Genomic DNA, 22,669 nt, shown 5'->3' with positions numbered 1-22,669 from the left:
TCCCTCTCCCTCTCCCTCTCCCCCTCTCTGCCTGTCCCTGTCCCCTCACTACCCCTGTCTCTCTCTCTCTCTCTCTCTCTCTCTCTCTCTCTCTCTGCTGGTGCATATGGTTAGATCACTCTATAAGGTCTCACATGAGGATCTTCTGCTATAATTCATAATGGTAGTGTAATGAAAGGATGGGGTTAGCCCTCCAGTATTGCTCACATCTGACAATCACCTCCCTCCACTCCAATTAATGCCGGTTAATGAATCTCAACCATTTGGGAATTTCTCCATAGTGAATGTCAAGTGATGCCCGTGCTAGATGTGAGATGCCAGGAATATGGTGTCTGTTTCTCTTCTAGATCCAGCCGAATAAAACGTCCTGTTTCCCTAGTTCAATGGTGATATCTAAACCAGATGTCAATCTACCTACTACGTGCCTGAACACATTTTCTTTATTTCTTTTTTAAAAACTCTTACCTTCCATCTTAGAATCACTACTGTGTTTTGGTTCTAAGGCGGAAGAAATAGTAAGGGCTAGCAATGGGGGGTAAGTGACTTGCCCAGGGTCACACAGCTGGGAAGTGTCCGAGGCTGGATTTGAACCCAGGACCTCCCATCTCTAGGTCTGGCTCTTAATCCACTGAATCACCGAGCTGCCCCTTTGAACATATTTTCTAAGTGTCTTTTATTGAAATAATAAAAAAGGACAAGTCTGTATTCTTTTAAAAGCTTGATATTTACAATGTGAATCATGAACAATAGTGAATAATAATACTATTAGGACCAGAGACTGGACATTAGTATAGGGAACTTCCAGGTGAGGAAATTCCTTCAGTCAATGCAGGTCAGAACCTTTTCTGTCATAAAATTTATAGACTGTTGGTCTTAGAGTCAGGAAGACCTGAGTTCATATCCTGCCTCAGATACTTAATAGGTTGGGTAAGCCATTTCGCCTCTCTTAGACTCATCTGTAAAATGGGGTGATCATGGCACTTGTTTTCCAGGGTTGTTGTGAGGGTCAGATGAGAAAACACAGGTAAAACCACTTTGTAAACCTTAAAGAGTCATATAAGGGGCAGAGGGGGAAGGTTAATAAGCATTTACTAAATACCTTTGAGGGGAGACAGATGACAAAGGAGCTAGAGTGCCAAGCCAGGAGGCAGGAAGACTGAATTCCTGACTTCAAATCTGGCCACAAACACTTACTAGCTATGTGACCCTGGGCAAGTCATTTAACCCTTTTTTTACTTAGTTTCCTCATCTGTAAAATGAGCTAGAGAAGAAAATGGCAAACCACTCCAGTATCTTTGCCAAGAAAACCCCAAATGAGGTCAGGAAGAGTTGGACTGAAATGATTTAACAAGTACTTACAGAGGTATCAGGTGCTTTACAAATGTTACTCACTACAACTGAGTGGTAGGTGCTCTTATCATTCCTATTTTACAGTTGAGGAAACTGAGGCAGAAGTAAAGTTATTTGCCCAAGGTTATATAGGTAATAAATGTCTAAAGCCAGATTTTAAATTTTGATCTTCCTAATTCTTTGCCAAGCCCCTCATCACTTTGTTTCTCAACATAGCCATCCTTCTTCCTTTCCAGACAGCCTTTCATTGAAGCAAAAAAAAAAAAAAAAAAATGGAAAGAGATTAAGAAACTCATTTCTGCAAAATTAACTAAGATGTTAACTAAACTCAAGAGGATTTCAATGTTCCTCACCCAGAGTCCCCCACTTTTTCAACAAAGAGAGGGAAGAACATTATTTACATTTCTTCTTTAGGAACATATTTAATCATTATAATGACATAGTGTCCAGTTTCTGCTACTTTTCTTTCCATTTACATTAGAGTCATTATGTATTGATTTCCTGGTTTTATTTATATCTCTCAGCACCAATTATGTAAATCTTCCCATGTTTCCCTGAATTTTTCATATTCATCTTTTTTTCTGGTGTAGTAATAGTCCATTACACTTGGGACCACACTTTGTTTTGCCCTTTTCCATTTCAAAGGCAAATAACAATATGCTCTTCTTAGGAGAACTTTGAGGCAGGAAGCGTAAGTATTATTGTCATCTTCATTGTGAAGATGAGACAGAACGTGGGGGCAGAGTTACCAGCTATCCTAATTACCTCACTCGTCTATTTTTCTTCCGAGTCTCAGGGCAAGAAAGCTGGAAATTCAGAGGCAGCTACACTGAAGGTACAGAAACCTTGGGGAAAGAGGGTCTAGGGTTTTTTCAGTCTCCCAATAGAGTGATAGCTTTGGGGAAATGCTCTGAAGGTACACTAGGTCTGAGTGAGATTGTGGGTTCCACATTTTAGTTGAGTGAAAAGTTTTTGAGCAGTGAGATCTCTAGGTTAAAGGGTATAGCTTTTTTTTAAAACCCTTACCTTTCATCTTAGAATCAATACTGTGGATTGGTTCCAAGGCAGAAGAGTGGTAAGGGTAGGCAATAGGGGATAAATGGCTTGCTTCAGGTCACTCAGCTAGGAAGTGTCTGAGATCATATTTGAACCCAGGACCTCTCATCTCTAGGCTTGGCTTTCCATCCACAGAGCCAGTTACCTGCTCCCCATCACCTCTCTTTAATGTGGAGAGTAGAATGCTTCATTATGAATCCTCTGGAATCCTAGTCATAAAATTAATAAAATTAATCAGTGTACTTAAGTCTTTCAGAGTCATTTGCATTAACACTGTTGTGATTGTATAGACCAGTGGTTCCCAGACTTTTTTGGCCTACTGCCCCCTTTCCAGAAAAAATATTGCTTAGCCCCCTGGAAATTAATTTTTAAAATTTTAATAGCAATTAAAAGGAAAGATAAATGCACCTGTGGCCATCACCGCCTCCCTGGATCGCTGCAACACCCACCAGGGGGCGGTGGCGCCCACTTTGGGAATCACTGGTATAAATTGTTCTTTTGATCCTACTCATTTAATTCTTCATCAGTTCATACAAGTACTCCCAGGCTTCTCTGAAACCACACCTTTCATCATTTCTTATGGTATAACAGTATTCCATTCCATTCATATTATAGACTTTTTTCAGCCATTCTCCAAACCCCCTCAGTTTCTAGTTTTTCATTACAACAAAGAGAACCTTTACAAATATTTTTGTGCCAGTGGGTCTTTTTCGTTTTTCTTTGAGCTCTTTGGGACTTAGAATTAGTAGGAGTATGGCTAGGTCAAAGACTGTGCACAGTTCTGTGACTTTGGAGCCATAATTTCAAATTGTTTTCTAGAAGAGTTGGTTGGACCAATTCATAGCTGTTACCAACATTTTTAGAGTACCTGCTCTATACACAGTATAGGGTGCTGGGGTAGAGGGAGAAGGATGAGATGTGGTGGAGGCAAAAAAAGGAAGACAAGAGCAAGTGAGTCTCCTACTCTTTGGGATAATATATTCAGTAGAAGCCATGGGGGACTCATGTATCTGATAGGAGTAGCATGAGGCAATTCATGGAATCTATTCCAACCCTAAGATTCTTTGAAATAATCTAAGAATGTACTTAGAAGTTAATAGAAAGAAATACATATGGACTTTAATGGAGATGGGGGAAAGAAGGTATAGTTATTAATGGTATGAAAGATTCTTTTGGTATCATCCTACAAGCATAATCAATCATACAAAGTAAAGGCTCTTTTCACTAGGGGTTTTCCATCTAAAACCTTTAGGTGAAGTAATATTCCAAAGACATAATTAGCTTTCCCACCCTGCAGTGGGATGTATTCCCTTCAGGTTGAATTTTCATTCCCTCTGGCGCCATAATTGTACCCCATCTCCGATTCCATTATTCTCTTTCCAAATACCCATAGAGACAGGTCAGCCATTTCTTGCGAATCAAATTTTAATGGGGAATTTAAAATGAGCTGATTCAACACCTCCCAGGTAGAGCAGATGTGGGTGATTGTCCTGAAACCATGGCGAGCTACTTAGTAGAGCCTCTCCCCACATAGGTCATCTCTTGCTAGGTTGCCAGGCAACAAAAAGCACGAATCCCCCTAGTCATTGCTATGAAATATTCTAGGCGACTGGCTGTCTTTCAGACCCTATAAGCTCCTGTCTCCTGACTCCACTTCACGTCTGATAGGTCCTGACCTTGTGGTTATTTATGGTGGTAGGTTCCACAGTCTACCCTACTTTTCCCATTCTAGTTTAAAGGCCTTTTCTTTCTTTTTTTTTTTTTTATCATTTTTTTTGTTCTTAATAAAAATAATTATCAACAAACACCACCATTTCAATATAAAAAGGATAAAAAATTATATATGAGATTTATAATAAACATGTTCACGAAATCATGAATGCTGTTAGTTTAATTTTTTAAATATGTAATACATTCAAGGTCCTAATGGAATTGCCCTGTTTCTGTCACTTAAGCCTTCCCTCCCCCCCTTCTTTGTGCATTTCTAAATGTTTTCATGCTCTTTTATATTTCTGGCCATTTCCATCCTTATCTACTACGTGCCCAACTCCTCTAAAATAGAAACTGTCTCTCATAACACATGAACATAGTCAATCAGAACACACCAACACTCATTCCAAAAATGAACACTTTGTTCTTCCTACTTTCTTCTGGGAGTGGGAAGGCATGCTTCGGCTGTTCTGAAAGTCCCAAATGGGTACATCATTATCTTAATTGTTTTCTTTTATTTGATTATGACCAGAATGGAAATTGTTCTTCTGCTTTGATTCCCCTTACTCTGCATCAGTTCATACAAGTCTTCTCAAATTTCTTTGAATGCTTCATATTTCTCATTTCTTAACTAAAAAACAAAAAAATACTTTTTGAAAAAAAAATTTTTTTTGACTGGATTTCCCTATGTCACTCAGGCTAGAAGAGTATTGGCCACTCATGGAACATATCCTACTGCTAATTGGCATAGAAGCTTTGACCTCTATTTATGATTTAAGCCATTTTGCTCCTCCTAAACTAATCTGGTTGGCCCCCTGCTCCCTAAAACTCACCAAATTGAAGCCAAACCTAGTCCAGACACCTGATTGGTTTTAGTCCTGCTGAAGCTCAGAATTCCTGAAAAAGGGCATGTCCATCAGCCTTGGCTTCCTACAGGAGCCCATTGTATTCTTCATTTCCAAAGCTTGCTCTTCTGCCACTACTTTTTTTTTTAATTGGAAGGAAGGAAAGAAACAAGGAAACAAGCAAGTTACTATTTATTAAACTCCTACCATGTGCCAGACTCTGTGCTAAGTCCTTTGCAAATATCTCCTTTGATCATCAAAATATCCCTTCTATCCCTATTTAACAGCTGAGAAACTGAGGCAAAAAGATTAAGTCACTTGCCCAGAATCACATAACTAAAGCTATGTCCTGTTTGAGTCCTCTTGCCTTCGGGTCATAACTGGTGTCTGGAACAGTCACCTCCTCTGGCATCTTAGTCAAAAGCCTTCGGGGCTCTTCTCATGGAAACCCCATTTTCTCTCCTGACACCTAATTGTACTTAGTTTTTTCTTCTCTCAGAAGATTATTATAGGCTGTCATCTTGACTTTTCATTCTGGATTTTGGATTATTTTGCTTTCTGATCTTTTCACATGCTTTTGCCTCTTGTTATATTATAGTTTGAAAGGCAGTGTGGCATAAGAGATAGAGAGTTGACTTTAGAGCCAGGAAGACCTGGGTTCTTCTCACCTTGGACAGGTAAAGGCTTCATGCCTCAGGCAGACTACTTAATCTCTTGGTACTCTAGTCAACCTTCTAAGCTCCAAAAAGGAGCAGACTGCAATGGAGGAAAGCGTTTCCTCTCTCTCATTCCAATGAAATCAAAAGTTTGGACCTATTCTCTGACTTGTAGTTATCGGTATTTAGAATTAAAAAACAAAAACAAAATATGCCTGTGTAAGTGACAACTTATCAATCAAAAACTGGCTCTTTCAATATAAATAACTTACATTTATATAGAATTTCTTGGGCAGCTAGGTCACACAATTATTGTTGGGCTTGGAGTCAGTAAGACTTGAGTTCAAATATAGCCTCAGAAACTTCCTAGCTGTGTGACCTTGGGCAAGTCACTTAACCTTATTTGCTTATGGATCAGAGATCCACTGGAGAAGGAGACAACCAATCACTCGAGTATTTGCCAAGAAAAACCCCATGGATAGAGAGGCCCACGACCTCATGACTGAACGACTCAACAATAATAACCACAACATATAGAATTTTAAAGTTTATAGCTTTCTTTCTTCACAGTAACTTTGGAGGCAGGTAGTATAGGTATTATTATTCTCATATTACTGAGGCTTTCCATCTGTTTAGTTATTTCTTAACTTCTGGGCATTTGACTGCCCCCAACTTTTGGTTATTAGTTTTATTTTTCGAGACTCCTTCTCCCTATCTCACCCAGGTGGATAGTTCAGTGGCCAGTCACTAGCTCTGACCTAGGTCAATTCACCCTTCCTTGGGCAGCCTGGTGGCATCACCACTCCCAGAGTCTCACTGTATTTATTCATCGATGCTGGAATTGGCTTTGGTCCACTGCAGCTCTGGAACTCCTCAGTACAAGCCTTCTTGATTCTCGGAAGGACAAATCTGCATTACCACAACCGATCTCCAGTTTTTTGTTATTACAAACAATACGTTGAGGCAGTGTTGTATAGTGGTTTTTACATCCCTGGGTTTGGTTTGAGGCCAGCTGTGATGCCCTGGACAAGTCTTGATGTCTCATGCTACTCTTTAGGACTTAATCTTCTAAGTCACAGGCTCATAGTTAGTGCTTGAAGGAACCCCAGAAGCCCTCTAGTTCAACCTCCTCATTTTGCAAATGAGGAAACTGAGGCATAGAATGATTAAGGGACTAGTCCAGTTGATAAGTACTAGAAGAAAGATTCAAATTCAGATTTTTCCGCACTCCAGGTCCAGAGCTCTATCTACCACACCACTCTGCCTCCATCTGTAAATGAAGTTAGAAAAGAAATTGAGTCTTTCAGCACCTGGACAGCAACAACCTGGGGAGAGAACTTCCTGGCCCTCTCCTTTTCTGCCCTGTGGCCCCTACTAGTCATTTTCTGTCTATTAGACTATAGTTATTCTTCTATGACTTCTATTAGACTCCTGGAGGGCAAGGGCCATTTAAAAAGCTTTTCTGTGTCCCTGGCACATAGTAGGTGCTTAATAAATGTTTGCTGACCAACTGTCTGAACCTCTGGGTTTCAGCTGGCTCATCTGTAAAATGAGATGGTGAGATTAGATCATCTGTAAATACTCTTTTCAATTTGGACTAAAGAGCCTCAATATTAACCACCACCACCCCTCCTCCCCACCCCAGGGCTTTCAGCTGGAAACATATGTTCCTGTGGGGGAACTGAGGATACCCCTGAGGCAGGGACTCCCAAATTCCATAAATTATGCAACAAGTCTCTGGCCATGGGATCCAGGGGGCACTTACTGGCTCCAAGTTTTGCTGATTTGTTTTGGGCTTTAATTCAGCTGTGAGAATGAGGTCAGGCAGAATCTATCAGAATTCAGTTGGTGAAAATGTGGATTAGAGCCCAAGATACTGGCAGCAAATAGAAGTGGGGGGCTGGCAGGGCTGATACCTGGGGAATCTGCCCTAATGCTTCTGAATTTTAGCTCTAAGAATTAGCAGAAACTTTTTTAAAGCTGTTACCGTTAGAAATTTGTTGTTCTGTCATTTTTCAGTTGGTCAGACTTTTTGTGACACCGTTTGGGGAGTTTTCTTGGCAAAGATACTGGAATGGTTTGCCATTTCCTTTTCTAGCTCATTTTATAGATGAAGAACTGAGGCAGAGTTAAGTGACTTGCATAAGGTCACACAGCTAGTAAGTGTCTGATGCCAGATTTGAACTCAGGAAGAGGAGTCTTCCTGACTAGTTTTTTTAGGGTCACACAGCTAATAAGTTTCAGAATTGGATTTTGAACCCAAGTCCTGGACCTCTAAATCCAATGCTTTTTCACTAAGTCACTCACTCTATCACTGAAGCAGATAGGTTGTTCAAAAACGAAGTATGATTATAAGGTAATGAGCAGAAAGTGTGTGTTCTTGTGTTTTATTAATGCCTTTTTGAGACAATTTCCCTCCCTCATTCTTTAAAAGCAAAACAAAACTAATTTGGATTACAATTGATAAAATGGTGGATCTGAAGTCAGAAAGGACTTGCATTTAATTCTGCCTCAAATACTAGCATTGTGATCTTGGCCAAATCACTTAAATTCTGTCTGGCTTTGCTAAAATTTCAACTCTGCTTATAGGTTTCACCTATACTAAACATTCCCTAAATCAATCATTTCCTTTAATTAAATTTAAAACCCTTTTCTTTCTATCCTAGTAATGACAGAAAGGCAAGGGCTAGGCAAATCTGGTTAAGTGACCTGCCCAGAGTTACATAGCTAGGAAGTGTCTGAACTCAGGTCCTCCTGATTCCAGGCCTGGTGATGATCTATCAACACAAATAAAATCTATAAAAACAAATAAAAACTACAGAACAAAACAATCCTAAATCTCTATGGGTTCCCTTGCCTTGTTTCTTAACTGCTATTAACAGAGTTTTTTGGTTAAAATGAGTGTAATGAAAAAGCTTTGGCTACAGTGGGCTGACCAGCTCCGTGCCCATGGGGCCATAATTTCTGAGATTCTCTTGAAGATGTAGAGAGTTAGAGGAACAGGTTTCAAATTTCACTTCTGATCGTCACTACCTCTATGACCAAACCATTCTCTTAACCTCTCAGAGACTCAGTTTCTTCATCTCTGAAATGGGCTACCGGACCTCTGAGGTCCCTTCTGATCTATGTCTGTGATTCCATGACCTTATACCTGGGTAACCTCAGATAAGTCATTTAACTTCCTTGGAACTCAGTTTCCTGATGTTTAAATTGAGGGGTTGGATTAGATGTCCTCTCAAAGTCCCTTCTAGCTCCAAATCCAAGTACTTATGACCTTATGGGATAGTTAGGGGGCTCAGTGTGTGACCCTGGGCAAGTCACTTAACCCCCTTACCATGCTTCTGCCTTGGCACTAATACACAGTAGTGATTCTAAGATGGAAGGTAAGGATTTTTTAAAAAATGAAAGTGAGGAATTAGGTGACTTCTTGAGATGCCATCTTTCTTGAGATCTAGGGTTTATTCTATGAAGGGGCAAGCACAACCTTTTATATGGAATTGCCAAGAATTGAAAAGGGTTTTCCTTGAAGGAAGAACATGAAATCAGAAGAAGATAATGAATGAAAATTTCAAGACACAACTTCTTTCTTTTAGCCCAGTTCTAAAAAAACTTGATCTATGATTTGATTGGCGATAGTATCAAACCCTACATAAAGATCTGTGACCTCATTCTGTCTCAGAAAACTACATATCAGCATTATCTATGTTCTACTGTATTTTCATTTACTTTGTTAAGTATTTCTCAATTACATTTTAATCTGGTTCAGGCTGTACTTGGGAGTTTTCTGAGCTCTGCATTTGACACCTCTAGAGTACTGAGGAAACTTTCTCTACTATTGGAATACCATCTCCTTGGAAATGAATTAAATAATAGCTAACATTTTATATGGTGCCGGGCACTGTGCTAAGTGCTTTACAATCAGTATCTCATTTGATCCTCACAATAAGGGGATGGAGGAAAGTGCCATTATTGTTCCCATTTTACAACTATTATCTCATGTGATCTTCTCAACTAGAGGGTGTGGAGAGATGCTATTATAATTCCCTTTTTAATCATAATAGCTAACACTTACATAGCACCTACTATGTGCCAGACTCTGTCCTATGTGCTTTACAGTGATTTCATTTGATCCTTACAGCAACCCTGAGAAGGTAGATGCTTTTAAGACTCCTATTTTCCAGATGAGGAAACTGAGGCAAACAGGGTTAAGTAACTTGCCCAGGGTTACAGAGCTAGAACACCTGAGACTGGATTTAAATTTAGGCTTTCCTGACTCCAGGTCCAGAGTTCTCTCCACTGTGCTACCTGGCTATGTCTATGTGCCTTTAGAGAGCTGTTTGTTACATGTTAGGGACTGGACTTGAACCCAGGACTTCCTGACTCTGGATGGTTCTCTACCTCCTTTTCCATTCTGCTTATTGAATATGGTTCTTCAGGTAAAATTTAAGCACAACTCGCTTTTACCTAGACCAGTGGTTCCCAAACTTTTTTGGCCTACCGCCCCCTTTCCAGAAAAAAATATTACTTAGCCCTCTGGAAATTAATTTTTAAAAAATTTAATAGCAATTAATAGGAAAGATAAATGTACCTGTGGCTGTCACTTCTCCTGAATCGCTGCAGCACCCACCAGGGGGCGGTGGCGCCCACTTTGGGAATCACTGATCTAGAACCTACTGTGCGGGAGGCACTGAAAGATATGCAAAGCTGAATTAAAGATTGTTCCCTTCCTTTGTAGCCCAGTTATTTGTATGGGTCTGTAATTTCATTGGCGCAGTTGTGTCCTTGTATCTGCGGATTCAGTTATCCACGGTTCACAGCAATTGTTCGCTTATATCCATGGTTTCAGCCATCCGTAGTAGCTCTTGGAACGCATCCCCCACAGATATGGGGGCTCTACTGTATTTGGAACTCCTGGTGTATAGCGTGAAAGATGGACTCTGGAATCAGAGGATGCAGTTTGGATTCTGCCTCTGCCTCTTATTACTTAGGTGGCCTAGACTTTTCATTTAATTTTTAAAATTTAAATTTAAAATTAAATAAGGCTTTTAAATTCCTAAACTTTAATTTCCTTGTCTGTAAGGTTAAGGGCTCAGAGTAGATGGCTTCTGGTGTCCCTTCTGGGTTAAGATCAGGGCTTAAATTCTATCTCTGCTGCTCCTTATCTGTGTGATGATGCTGGCCAAGTGATTTAACATGTGGGCTTCTGTTTCCTCATCTCAAAAAAAAAAAATGGGGGTTGACCTGGATAGCCTCTGAGATCTCTCCAGACTTGAGAGTCTCGGTCCGATGGCAATGATCCAAGTCACTGCAACCCGCCGGGTCTCGTTCTCCCTTGTAGCACTTGTCCTCGGTCTCTTTTCTTGTACTGATGTTTCCAACCTCTCTTGTGTTCACAGAACATCATCAAGAAGGTGATTGGCCAGAAGTTCGTGTACAAGTTCGTCTCTTTCCCCGAGATTCTCAAGATGGACCCTCACTCGGTGGAGCTCAGTCGGGAGAGTCTTCTGCTCCAAGACAGCGATTGTAAAGTGCCTTCCGAGGTCCGCGACCAGCACAAACACAGCTTGTCGGCCCTCAAGAGTGCCAGCCGGAATGAGTACATCCATTCGGGCCTCTACTCATCTTTTACTATTAATTCCCTCCAGAACCAGCCAGATACTTTTAAGCCCATTAAAACGGAGAAGCTGGAGGAACCGCTGGATGGGGGCGCTCCTCCAGTGGACGAGGTCAGGACGGTCATCAGGTTTGTGACCAATAAGACAGAGAAGCAGATCATGAGACCCGTCGTGTCTCTGCCGTCCACCTCGGAGGCCGCGGCCGCTTCGGCCTTTTTGACCTCTTCGGTGTCTGCGAAAATCTCCTCCTTAATGTTGCCCAGCGCAGCCAGCATCGCCTCCACTTCCCCATCCTCCTCTCGGTCTCCTTCCCTGTCCCCGGACTCCCCGCTCCCTTCTGAACCCAGAAGTCTCTTCCTAGAGTCCAGCTGTCGGGATTCAGACTCTTTGGAGCCCCTCAATCTCTCCTCTGGCTCCAAGACAAAATCACCATCTCTCCCCCCAAAGGCTAAAAAACCCAAAGGTTTGGAAATCTCTGCCCCACCGCTGGTCCTGTCCAGTAACGACATTGGCTCCATTGCCCTCAACAGCCCAGCCCTTCCCTCAGGATCTCTCACTCCAGCCTTCTTCACAGCACAGGTAAGTCCCCTTCACTGGAGTCTCTCCGGGGCCCCATGGGAACGGGCCAGTTCGGTGGAGCTGAGACAAAGGGCCGGCCCATTGGGCCAGCGTGTTCTGAATGGCTCTGCTCCCATCCCCGAGAGCCCAGATGAGAACCCCCATGAAACACGAATGGGCATCATCACGATGACAAGCATTAATGCTCTTTTCCCCCCTCCATGGAGGAGAAGTGTTCTGCCTGGGATAGCTTTGGATATTGGTCAAGGATTGTTACGGTCAGCTTCTAGCTCCAAGTTCTTTCCAGTGAAAAACTGCTTTTTACATACATTATTGGCTCTTTGGTTCTCGTCCCGGTCCTTGTTAGTCGGACAGCACAAATACAGCCATCATCCCCATTTCTCAGATGGGGGAAGATGAGGCTCCGGCAGCAGGTAGACGAGTTTATTAACCCTTTGTTAGAGATGAGGGAGAAGCGAAGCAGAAGAGACTGGACTAAAAGCACACACAGCAGTTGGGCGACTTGTTTGGGAAGGGAGGAAGCATTTATTTGTGCCAGGCACTGTGCCAAGCACTGGTGGTACAGAGAGGCAGAAACTGCCCCTGCCTTCAGGGAGCTTACACTCTCTGGAGGAGACAACTTGAAAATAACTTTGTACAGACGAGAGAGGGAAAGGATAAACTGGAGGTCATCTTAGAGTTAGCCAGAGATAATCTCGAGGAAGCATCATCAACCCTCTTTTAGAGACAAGTGGAAGCTTAGAGACAAGGGACTAGCCTATGGCCACATGGCAATTAGTGAAGGTATCCAGTTTTACAGATGGGGAAACTGAGGACAAGTGAAATGAAGAGAAGGTCATATAGAATATAGGTTAGATTTAAATCCAGTGTCTCCACTGCCTTTTATTGTTCCAGAGTGCCTGACCTGATTTCTGTGTTTGTAATATCATATGCTTTATTGACTCATAAAAAAGGTTTTACCCCTTAATTTTGGAAAAAACAAATCCACATTCTCTTAAGAAATGTTGAGGAGATAAGTTGAAATTCTCATAGGATCAGATATCTGGTGCTAAAAGAAACATTAGAGACCATTTAACCCAACCCCTTTCATTAATAAGGACATTGAGGCCCTGGGGAAGGGAAGTGACTTATCCAAGGAGACAGGACCACTTGGACATAGCCAGGATTTGAACTCCAGGATCTTGGACCGTCCCTGCATTAAGCTACCTCATTACTGCTTTATAAAACCTTTCTGGCACATTCTCTTTCTGTGTACACATAGGAAACAGACATTTTTTTTTCTGTGAACAAGAAAGTAGTTGTTAACATCATCATTTTAGAGGTGAGTGGTGGTGGTTTGTTTTGGTGGTCCTGAAGATAGAGGGCAGGATTCAAAAGGGTATGAAGAATTAGGTTAGCTAAATATAGGGACTGATTTGTCCTGGAGAAATTGAAATCCCACATATGTAGTAGGTGAGGAGAGCAAAGTTCTTGAGAAATAAAAGAAACATATTTAGCCTTTCCCTTTATAGTTAGGAAATAAAATAAGCCTCGCTTTAGAGAAATTTACTTTTAATCCTTTTTAAAAATACTGAGCTTTTACAAAATCACCTTCTTTTCTAAATATATCCTTTTGCTGTCCTCACCCCCACCCTCATCTAGTAAGCCATTCATTGTAATAAAACTTAAAAAATAAAGAGGGGAAAAAAAGCAGTTTAGCTGTGTCCGACAGTATTTGCAATATTCCATACCCCTAGCCTTTCACTTCTGCAAATAAAGGAGGAATATGCATAGTTAATTTTTATTGATCTTGTTTTAACACATCATGCAAACTCCAACAGATGCTATAGCATACGTACAGTCGTTTTCTGTTCACTAACATGTATGCTAGCTAAGTCTAGCCAAAGTTATCTAATGTTTTGGGACGAAGTTCAGAAATTGTCATTTTTCATCCATCTGGGGTTATTGTGTATATTGTTCTTTGATTTTGCTTTGTTTACTCTGCCTCGCTTCAAACAAATTGCTTCCATCTCTCTTTGAGTGCTTCATATTCATTGTCTCTTATGGGACAATAATGTGTTCCATCCATTCATTTAAATAATTCATCAAGCATTAGGGACCCTTGTATGTGTCAGACTGGACAGTGGTGGCACAGCAGATGGAGCGCTGGGCTTGGAATCATGAACCCTCAACTTTATGAGTTCAAATCTGGCCTCAGACTCCAGCTATGAGACCCTGGGTGAATCACTTAACTCTGCCTCAACTTCTTTAAGTGTAGAATGAGCTGGAGTAGGAAATGGCAAACCACCCCAGTGTCTTTGCCAAGAAAACCCCAAAACAGGGTCACAAAGACTTGACATGACTGAAATGACTGAACAAGAAATGCACCAGGCACTATTCTAGGTGTCAGGAATATGAAAAGAAAAATCAGAGTGCCTGTCCTCTAGGAGTTGATATTCTGTTGGGAACATAGAGTTCAGATTAATCTCAAAGGCATTTTAATACCATCCACATGCAAATTACTGTGCTAGATGCCAGTACAAGGAGAGAAATGAAATAGTCCTTTTCCTCAAGGAACTTATATACTACCTACCTGTCTGTCTGCCTGCCTGCCTGTCTGTCTGTCTTATCTCTCTCCTCCACCTATCTGTGTAGCTGCCTGTCTAGCTATCCATCAATCCATCTGCCCATCCACCTATCTATTTCTCTCTCCTCTATATCTTTCTATCATCTCTATCATTTCTTTTTATCTCTCATTTATCCATTCATCTATCCATATATATGTCTATGTGTATATATGTGCATCTGTGAATAAAATACACCCACCTCAGTTTCCTCATCTGTAAAATGGGGGTACTAAACATAGCAACCACCACCTATCGTTAGCAAACAAATTGCTAAGATAAGTAAATACAAAGTATATTCAGGCTATATACAAAGTGATTTCAAGAGGAGAAGGAGAATACCAATATCTGGAGGGAGGTGTAGGGTGAGAATCAGTCAAGAAAAGTCTGGAGTAAGAGGGGGTGCCTGAGCTCGGCTTAGAGTGAGGTTGATGATGGGATGTTGTTTTCCTAATACCATGGTTTGTTCATCCATTCCCCAAACATCTTGGGTTTGTTTCAAAGCTTTTTTTTTTTTTTAATCCAGTATTTATTTCTCTAAAATAGAACCCTCTTCTACTGGCCCCAGAATGTCCCCTTCTCATTCTTGAATGGTAAGACCTACCATTAGGCCAGGTGGATATTGGTGTCCATGTTTCCCATTACTTGGAAAATTGACCAGGGACTGTTAGGGTTGTCTGATGGGCCATGAAAGAAGCCAGCAAAATTCCCTGGATCCCAGATTCCGAAACTAAGGATTAGAAGGTAGCAGAACTCATGCTGTTGGAGTCTCACTTGTTGGGAAAAGGAGGTTATTTTACAGGTCTCTGGGCAAATTCTGGATTGTACCTTGAGACAAGCAGACAGTAGATAGACCGACAGATAGATGAATAGATAGACAGATAGACAGATGGACAGATAGAGAGATAGACAGATAGACAGATGGACAAATAGAGAGATAAATAGACAGATAGATGGTTAGACAGACAGATAGATGAATAGATAGACAGATGGACAGATAGATAAGTAGACAGACAGATAGATGGACAGATAGAGAGATAAATAGATAGACAGCTAGATGCATAGACAGACAGATAGATGGATAGACAGATAGACAGATGGATAAATAGACAGATAGATAAATAGACAGATAGATGGACAAATAGATAAATAGACAGATAGATGGTTAGACAGATAGATAGATAAATAGATAGACAGATAGATAGATAAATAGACAGACATAATGGACAGAAAGATAAATAGATAGACAGACAGACAGACAAATAGATAGATAGATATACCTAGACTGGAATGGGGGGTGGAGAGTAGCATAGAGTATGTCTTCTGTTATTCCAGTTCTGGATGCTAGAGGATGTCAGAGTGCACAGAATTCGTTGGTCCTAGAATTAGGAAGACCAGAGTTCAAATCCATCCATAGACTCTTGTTAGCTGTATGATCTTGGGCAAGGCACTAATTTGCTATCTGCCTTGGACTCCTTATCTGTAAGATGGGGATAACAGCAGTACCTATACCCCCTGGGTATTATGGATAAGATTATATTTGTAAAGTGCTCTGAAAAATTATAGTGATTTTTCTTTTTTTTTTTTTAAACCTTTCCCTTCTGTCTTGAAGTCAATACTGTGTATTGGCTCCAAGGCAGAAGAGTGGTAATAGTAGGCAATGAAAGTCAAGTGACTTGTCCAGGGTCACACAGCTGGGAAGTGTCTGAGGCCAGATTTGAACCTGGGGCCTCCCATCTCTAGGCCTGGCTCTCAATCCACTGAGCTACCCAGCTGCCTGCTATCATGACTTTTAAATGCTAGTCATTTCCTATTTCCTCATTATCCTCTTGAGGGCAGAGATTACTTCATTTCTTTTTTTGTATCTCCAGGGCTTGGCATGGTATATGGCACATAGGTGGTGCTTAATTAAAGCTCATCTATTGACTGTCTTGGAAAGTTGGCTTCTGCCACTGAGCCCTCAGCTTTAGAAGAAGTAATAACAATAGGTCATACCTATCTTTATTTAAAAAAAAAAAATCTATCTTCTGTCCTAGAATCATAGTAAGTATAGATTCTAAGGCAGAAGTGCAGTAACAGCTAGGCAAATGGGGTTGTGACTTGTCCAAGGGCACACAGCTGGGAAGTATCTGAGGCCAGAATGGAACCCAGGTCCTCCCGACTCCAGGCCAAGAGATTTTATATATATTATATATATATATATGTATATATATATATATATACACATACACACATACACTTTATAACATTAAAATGTTATATAAATATTGTTGTTTGGCCATTTTTAGTCACATCTGACTCTTTATGTCCCCATTTAGGGTTTTCCTACTCCAGCTCATTTTACAGATGAGGAAACTGAGGCAAACAGGGTTAAGTGAATTACCCAGGATCATACAGCTAGTAAGTGTCTGAGGCTGGATTTGAGCTCAGGTCTTCCTGACTCCAGGCCCAGCACTCCATCCAGTGTGTCACCTAGTGACCCATATTAAAATCAGCAACTGCTTCGCCCACCCATTTATTTATTTACAGCCCGAAACTTTAATTAATTAATTTAGGGCATTTTCCCATGGTTATAGGATTCATGTTCTATCCCTCCTCCCACCCCCTCCCATAAGTGATGCGCAGTTCCTCTGGGTTTAACATGTGTCATTGATCAAGATCTATTTACGTATTATTGATAGTTGCACTGGGGTGGCCATTTAGAGTCTACATCCCTAATTATATTCCCATCCTCCCATGTGTTCAAGCAGTTGTTTTTCTTCTGTGTGTCTGCTCCCACAGTTCTTCCTCTGAATGTGGGTAGCATCTTTACCATAAATCCCTCAGAGCTGTCCTGGGTCACAGCATTACTGCTAGTACAGAAGTCCATTACATTCTGTTTTACCACAGAGTATCAGCCTCTGTGTACAATGTTCTCCCGGTTCTGCTCCTTTCACTCTGCATCAGTTCCTGGAGGTCTCTCCAGTTCACATGGAATTCCTCCAGTTCTTTATTCCTTTGAGCACAATAGCATTCCATCACCAGCATATACCACATTCCCCAATTGATGGACATCCCCTCATTTTTCAGTTTTTTGCCACCACAAAGAGCGAATCACATTATTATTTAGCACTTTATAGTTTACCAAGTGCTTTCCTCAGTACTTCCTTGGGAGGCAGGTAGTATAAATATCTCTCTTTCCATTTTACAGATAGGGAAGCGGAGGCTCAGAGAGATTAAGGAATTTGCCCACAGTCACATCTCTTTCTCATGACTGACCCAGCCACAAAGCTATCCCATGGCTTTCGCCTCCTGAGTCCGGTCCTGTTTGCTCTCGACCCTCTTTCCAGGACACGCGAGGAGGCTGGGAAGGAACATGAGACCGGTCCGGTGAGCCAGATCCGTTCCAACAGCTCTGGCAGCCATCAGGGTGACAGATGTCTCGGCCAGATGGACTTCTCCTCCCAGGGAGAGCTTTTCAGGACAGCCAGCAGGGCTGCCAATAAGCTTAGCCCCAGTTAGACGCTGCTGTTTCCTCGCTGACCGGGGGGGGGTCTTGCAGAGGACTGTGCTTCACGAGTGGGGAGACCGAAGGGCAGAGGTGAAGAAGCATTTTGCCCGAGGCCGCACAGTGGCCTTCGTGGCAGATGGCAAGCCGGGTCTCCGGGCTCTCTGTCCATTGCTCTTTGCCCCCATCTGGGTAGGGCTGCAAGCTTTTGTTGGGATCCTAGGATTTAAAGCGGAGGCTCTTTCCCTGGCCCCTTGCTAGGCTTCCGCATCATAGAAGGAGATCAACCTTCTTCATTTTACAGATGAGGAAACCACGTCCAGACGGGTCAAGGGGATGCAATCCTAATGGGATTGAGTTGGCTCATTTTCCATCGTGCTTGGTTTGCATTATCTGTGAAATGACGCTCTTTTATGCCTATTCCTGCTTGGCTTGGAGGCAAGCGAACCAAAAGGAAGGGGCACTAGGTAGCACAATGGGTGCTGCAGTTTGGGGGATGACCTGGCTTCAGATCTGGCCTCAGATCTAGCTGGATGACCTTGGGCAAGTCACTTAACCCCAATTGCCTAGTCATTACTGCTCTGCAGCCTTAGAATCGATACTTCCTATTGATTCTAGGACAGATGGTAAGGGCTTTTTGTGTTTTTTTTTTTAATCAATCAATAAAAAAGAAATGAAAGAGATGTAAAAATAAGGAGAAATGCTTAAAAATTTAAACAGAAATAAGTGAAATCTTGGTAAAACTGTTACAAAAACAGTAGGTTGATTGAATGGCTTGCCAGCTCTGGGAAGGAAAAGGGAAGGGGAAGGGAGGGAGGGAGACAATTTAGATCATATAACTTAGGAAAAACTTATGTGGAAATGTGTTATTACGTGTAATTGGGAAAACAAAATATCCTTATATTAAAAAAAATCAACCGGTGAAAATAAAGATAGGTGCGATTTATTGTTATCACTTAATCCAAACTGCCCAGCCCTTGCTACTCTTCTGTCTTAGAACTGATACTGAGACAGAAGGAAAGGATTTAAAAAAAGAAAATAAAAAATGCTAGAAGGAGCCTTAGAGGCTGGGACTAGATCTGGAGTCAGGGAGCCCCGAGTTCAAGTCTGGTTTGAAATACTTACTAGCTGGTGACCTTGGGCAAGTCACTGGACCTCTAACCTGTCTGTTTCCTCATCTCTAAAATGGGATGATAATAATAGTATCTACCACCTATGATTATTGTGAGGGTAAAATTAGATACGGTTTGTAAAGCTCTTTGCAGACTTTAAAGCATATAATTGCTTCTGCTATTATTGTTTTTTCAGATATGGGAATCTGAGGCCCAGGGAGGGAAAGTGACTTGTCCATAGCAGTTTTTTTTGTTTGTTTTTTAACCCTTACTACTGGCTTAGAATCAGTACTAAGTATTGGTTCCAAGGCAGAAGAGCGATAATGGGGGTCAAGTGACTTATCCAGGGTCACACAGCTAGGAAGTGTCTAAGGACAGATTTGAATCCAGGCTCTCCAGTCCTGACTCTCTATCCTCTGAACCACCCAGCTACTCCTTGCCCATAGCAATTTAGAACCCCCTGTAAGCTCAAGGAAGATTAGCTTTGGCCTTGCCAGAGTCAACACAAATGGTAACATCCGTGGCATGCTGGGTGAGGATTAGGGAGAGGTTACAAAATGTGAGAATGGGCTCAAATGAAATTAGAACCAGGTATTTTCTCACTAAGCAAGAATGTCAAGTAGCTAAGGGCAGGGAATAGCCCAGCTCTCCAAGGCTCAGAATGAAGAGTTGGGAGACTGCAGGCCAGTGTGGACAGCTCCAGAACTCCCTCCCATGCAATTCTTTTGTTCTTAGAATATATTTTTTTTAATGTTGCAGAAATGGCAAGATCTGAAACCAAGCTGGGGCAGGCTGGATTCCGCTACTGGTTTGGTATTTACGTGCCACTGGTTCCAGCAGGTTAAGAATGTGACCAGCTTATTCCATCCCTCCTCACCCCTGAAGCCTCAGAGGGAGTTCAGCTTCTCCTTCATTCACTTAGTCATTCAATAAGCATGTTTTGGGTTCCTCCTGGGTACCAGGCAGTGGGGATAAAAGGACAAAAATCTCCTGTCCTCAAGGAGATGACGTGCCATGGGTGGGGAACAACATCTATGCATCGGTAAGAGGAAGCTTGGTCCAGTGGGTGAAGTGCCAGAAAAACCTGAGTTCAAGTCCTGCCTCAGACATTTACTAACTGTAATGATTTGGGACAAATTCCTTAATATCTTGGGGCATCTGTTTCCTTGTCTCTGAAATGAAGGGGTTGCTTTCTCTAGGCCATCTCTAAATAGAAATAAATCTATGCCCATTTAAGCCCATAAATACAAAATAATTTTGAGGGAAAGAGAGAACACTGGCAAGTGGGTGGAATTGGAAAGATCTCACATAGGAAGTGATATTTGAGTTAAGCCTCAAAAGAAGCTGGGCGAGGAGGGAGAGCATTCTAGGAATGAGGAAAGAACAGCAGTCAGGTCAATGCGCCTTCTGGGTCTTGCCCGAGATGATTAAGAGCACTGAGATTGGGGCAGTTGGGTGGTATAGTGGATAGAGTGCCTCAGACACTGCTATGTGACCCTGGGCAAGTCACTTAACTTCATTTGCCTAGGCATTTTTTTGCTCTTCTATCTTAGAGTTGTTACTAGGACAGAAAGAAAAGAACACTGAAATTCCAGTCTCGGGGACTTGGGTTCACATCTTGCATCTGACCCTCATTTCCTATGGGACTATGGGCAACTCACTTTTTCTCTGGGCCCTTGTTTCCTTATTTGTAAAATGAGGCAGTTGAGGGCAGCTGGGTGGCTCAGTGCATTGAGAGCCAGGTCTAGAGATAGGAAGTCCTGGGTTCAAATCTGGATTCAGACACTTCCTAGCTGTGTGATCCTGGGCAAGTCACTTGACCCCCATTGCCTAGCCCTTTACTGCGCTTCTGCCTTGGAACCAGTACACAGTATTGATTTTAAGACAGAAGATAAGAGTTTAAAAAAAAAATGAGGTGGTTGTCCAGATGGCTTCTGAGGCCTGGTGTTGGACCCACGATCTTTGTAACAGAATTAATGAATGTGAGGGCTTAAAGGGACATTGGGTGGGGGCCATTTGGTGCACTTTGCCTCATCTTACAGAGGAGACCCAGAAAAGGGAGTGATTTGCCCAAAGTAGTATCACAAATGCCATAAATTAGTGTCAGAGTAAATGAAGATCTGAATCCAGGTTTCTAGCTTCCATTCCCCTCACCTCAAATAACTGTAGTTGTATATTGTTTTTCAGTCATTTAAGCTCTATCCTACTCTTCATGACCCCATTGGGGGTTTTCTTGGCAAAGATCCTAGAGCAGTTAGCCATTCCCTTCTCCAGCTCATTTTACAGATGAGGAAACTGAGGCAAACAGGGTTAAGTGACTTGATCAGGGTCACACAGCTAGGAAGTATCTGAGACCACATTTGAACTCGGGGCTTTCTGACTGCAGGTCCAACACTTTATCCACTGCCTCACCTAGCTCAGCTGCCCAAGTAGTTGCAGAGTTCTATAAATTTGACAAGGTATTTTCTTCAGAACTGGAAATAACAGCTAGCACTCATTTAGTGCTTAAGCAGGCTTTAAAAAGCTCTTTTTGTATGTTGTTTGAGTCTCACTACAAGCTGTGAAGTAGGTGGCTATTATCCCCATTTTGCAGATAGCACTGAGGATGAAAGGTTAATGGACTTGACTAGGGTCACACAATTAGCAAGTGTCAAGGGCAGGAGCCTTCCTGCCTCTAAGTTCAGCCCTCTATCCTCGGTGTCAGCCAGTTGTGGGAAATAAGGTTAGCTTCTTTGGGGGGGATGGGGCAAGGCACTTGCAGAGATTTCTTTTATCTGTGTTAAGCATGCCTGGTATGGAGGATTCCTCCAGAAGGACAGCCCTGTGACTCATCCGTCTGGTTTGCCATTTTCAGAATTCCAAATGCAGGTAGAGAGTAGATAGATTTACCAAAGAGAAGGAGCATTCAAGTCCTGAGATGTTTTTATTCATAGCAACAACCGAATAAGGGTGACTCAGGGTAGACATTGTCCTGCATGCTGTACCATTAAGGCTGACAACTTTCTTGCCTTTACTAACTTGCTGTGATCATTTGAGGTTGCAGTCATATGTGAGGTATGAGCTACAGCGGGATGTGGATGTGGGGGAGTGTGCCATCACATTCCACTCTGGCTGAGTGGTTCCCCATCCTCCCGGGGGCTGAAACCCAAGTTCCCTTTCCTGCTCCCACTAGCAGGAGTAGGTGAGCAGGTGTTGAGATGGAAATAGGGGCTTTGGCTTGTCAAAAGAACACACCCAGCATTCCATCTGTTCGCCTGCCAGTGATTTCTCCTCCACCATAAGCCAGTGTAATGCAGGGCACCCAGATGGATTTAATTCAAAATTTACCTCCAGTCCTGGGCAAGGAAATCAAACTAGAATGGCTTCTTAAAATCATTCCCAGCCCTACATCTCAGATCCAGGGAATACCAGGGTAAAATGATCCAGTTAGGATCTGGTATTTGTGTTCTCCAATATAGGTTAAGAAAACAAAATCCATACCTTCTCTCTTAGAATCAAATATTGGTTCCAAGAGGAAAGAGTGGTAAGGGCTAGACAACTGAGCTTAAGTGACTTGCCCAGGGTTACCCAGCTAGGAAGGGCCTGAGGCTAAATTTGAACCCAGGTCATTCTGAACTTCAGGCTTGGTTCTCTATCCATTGTGCCACCTAGCTGTG

General features: G+C 42.1%; 1 protein-coding gene across 1 annotated transcript in view; it reads left to right on the top strand.

Moving 5' to 3' along the window:
• Window positions 1-22,669, top strand: part of ELK3 (ETS transcription factor ELK3) — a 93,069-nt gene that overhangs the window by 62,131 nt on the left and 8,269 nt on the right. Inside the window, exon 3 of the mRNA XM_044677265.1 lies at window positions 11,014-11,811. Within this exon, the coding sequence (XP_044533200.1) occupies window positions 11,014-11,811 (798 nt within the window). The remainder of the gene's footprint in view (window positions 1-11,013; window positions 11,812-22,669) is intronic.

The sequence above is a fragment of the Gracilinanus agilis genome, chromosome 5, assembly GCF_016433145.1.
Source record: "Gracilinanus agilis isolate LMUSP501 chromosome 5, AgileGrace, whole genome shotgun sequence".
NCBI classification, from domain to species: domain Eukaryota; kingdom Metazoa; phylum Chordata; class Mammalia; order Didelphimorphia; family Didelphidae; genus Gracilinanus; species Gracilinanus agilis.
Note: the sequence above shows the minus strand (reverse complement) of the source record. Positions and strands in the feature narration are given on the sequence as shown.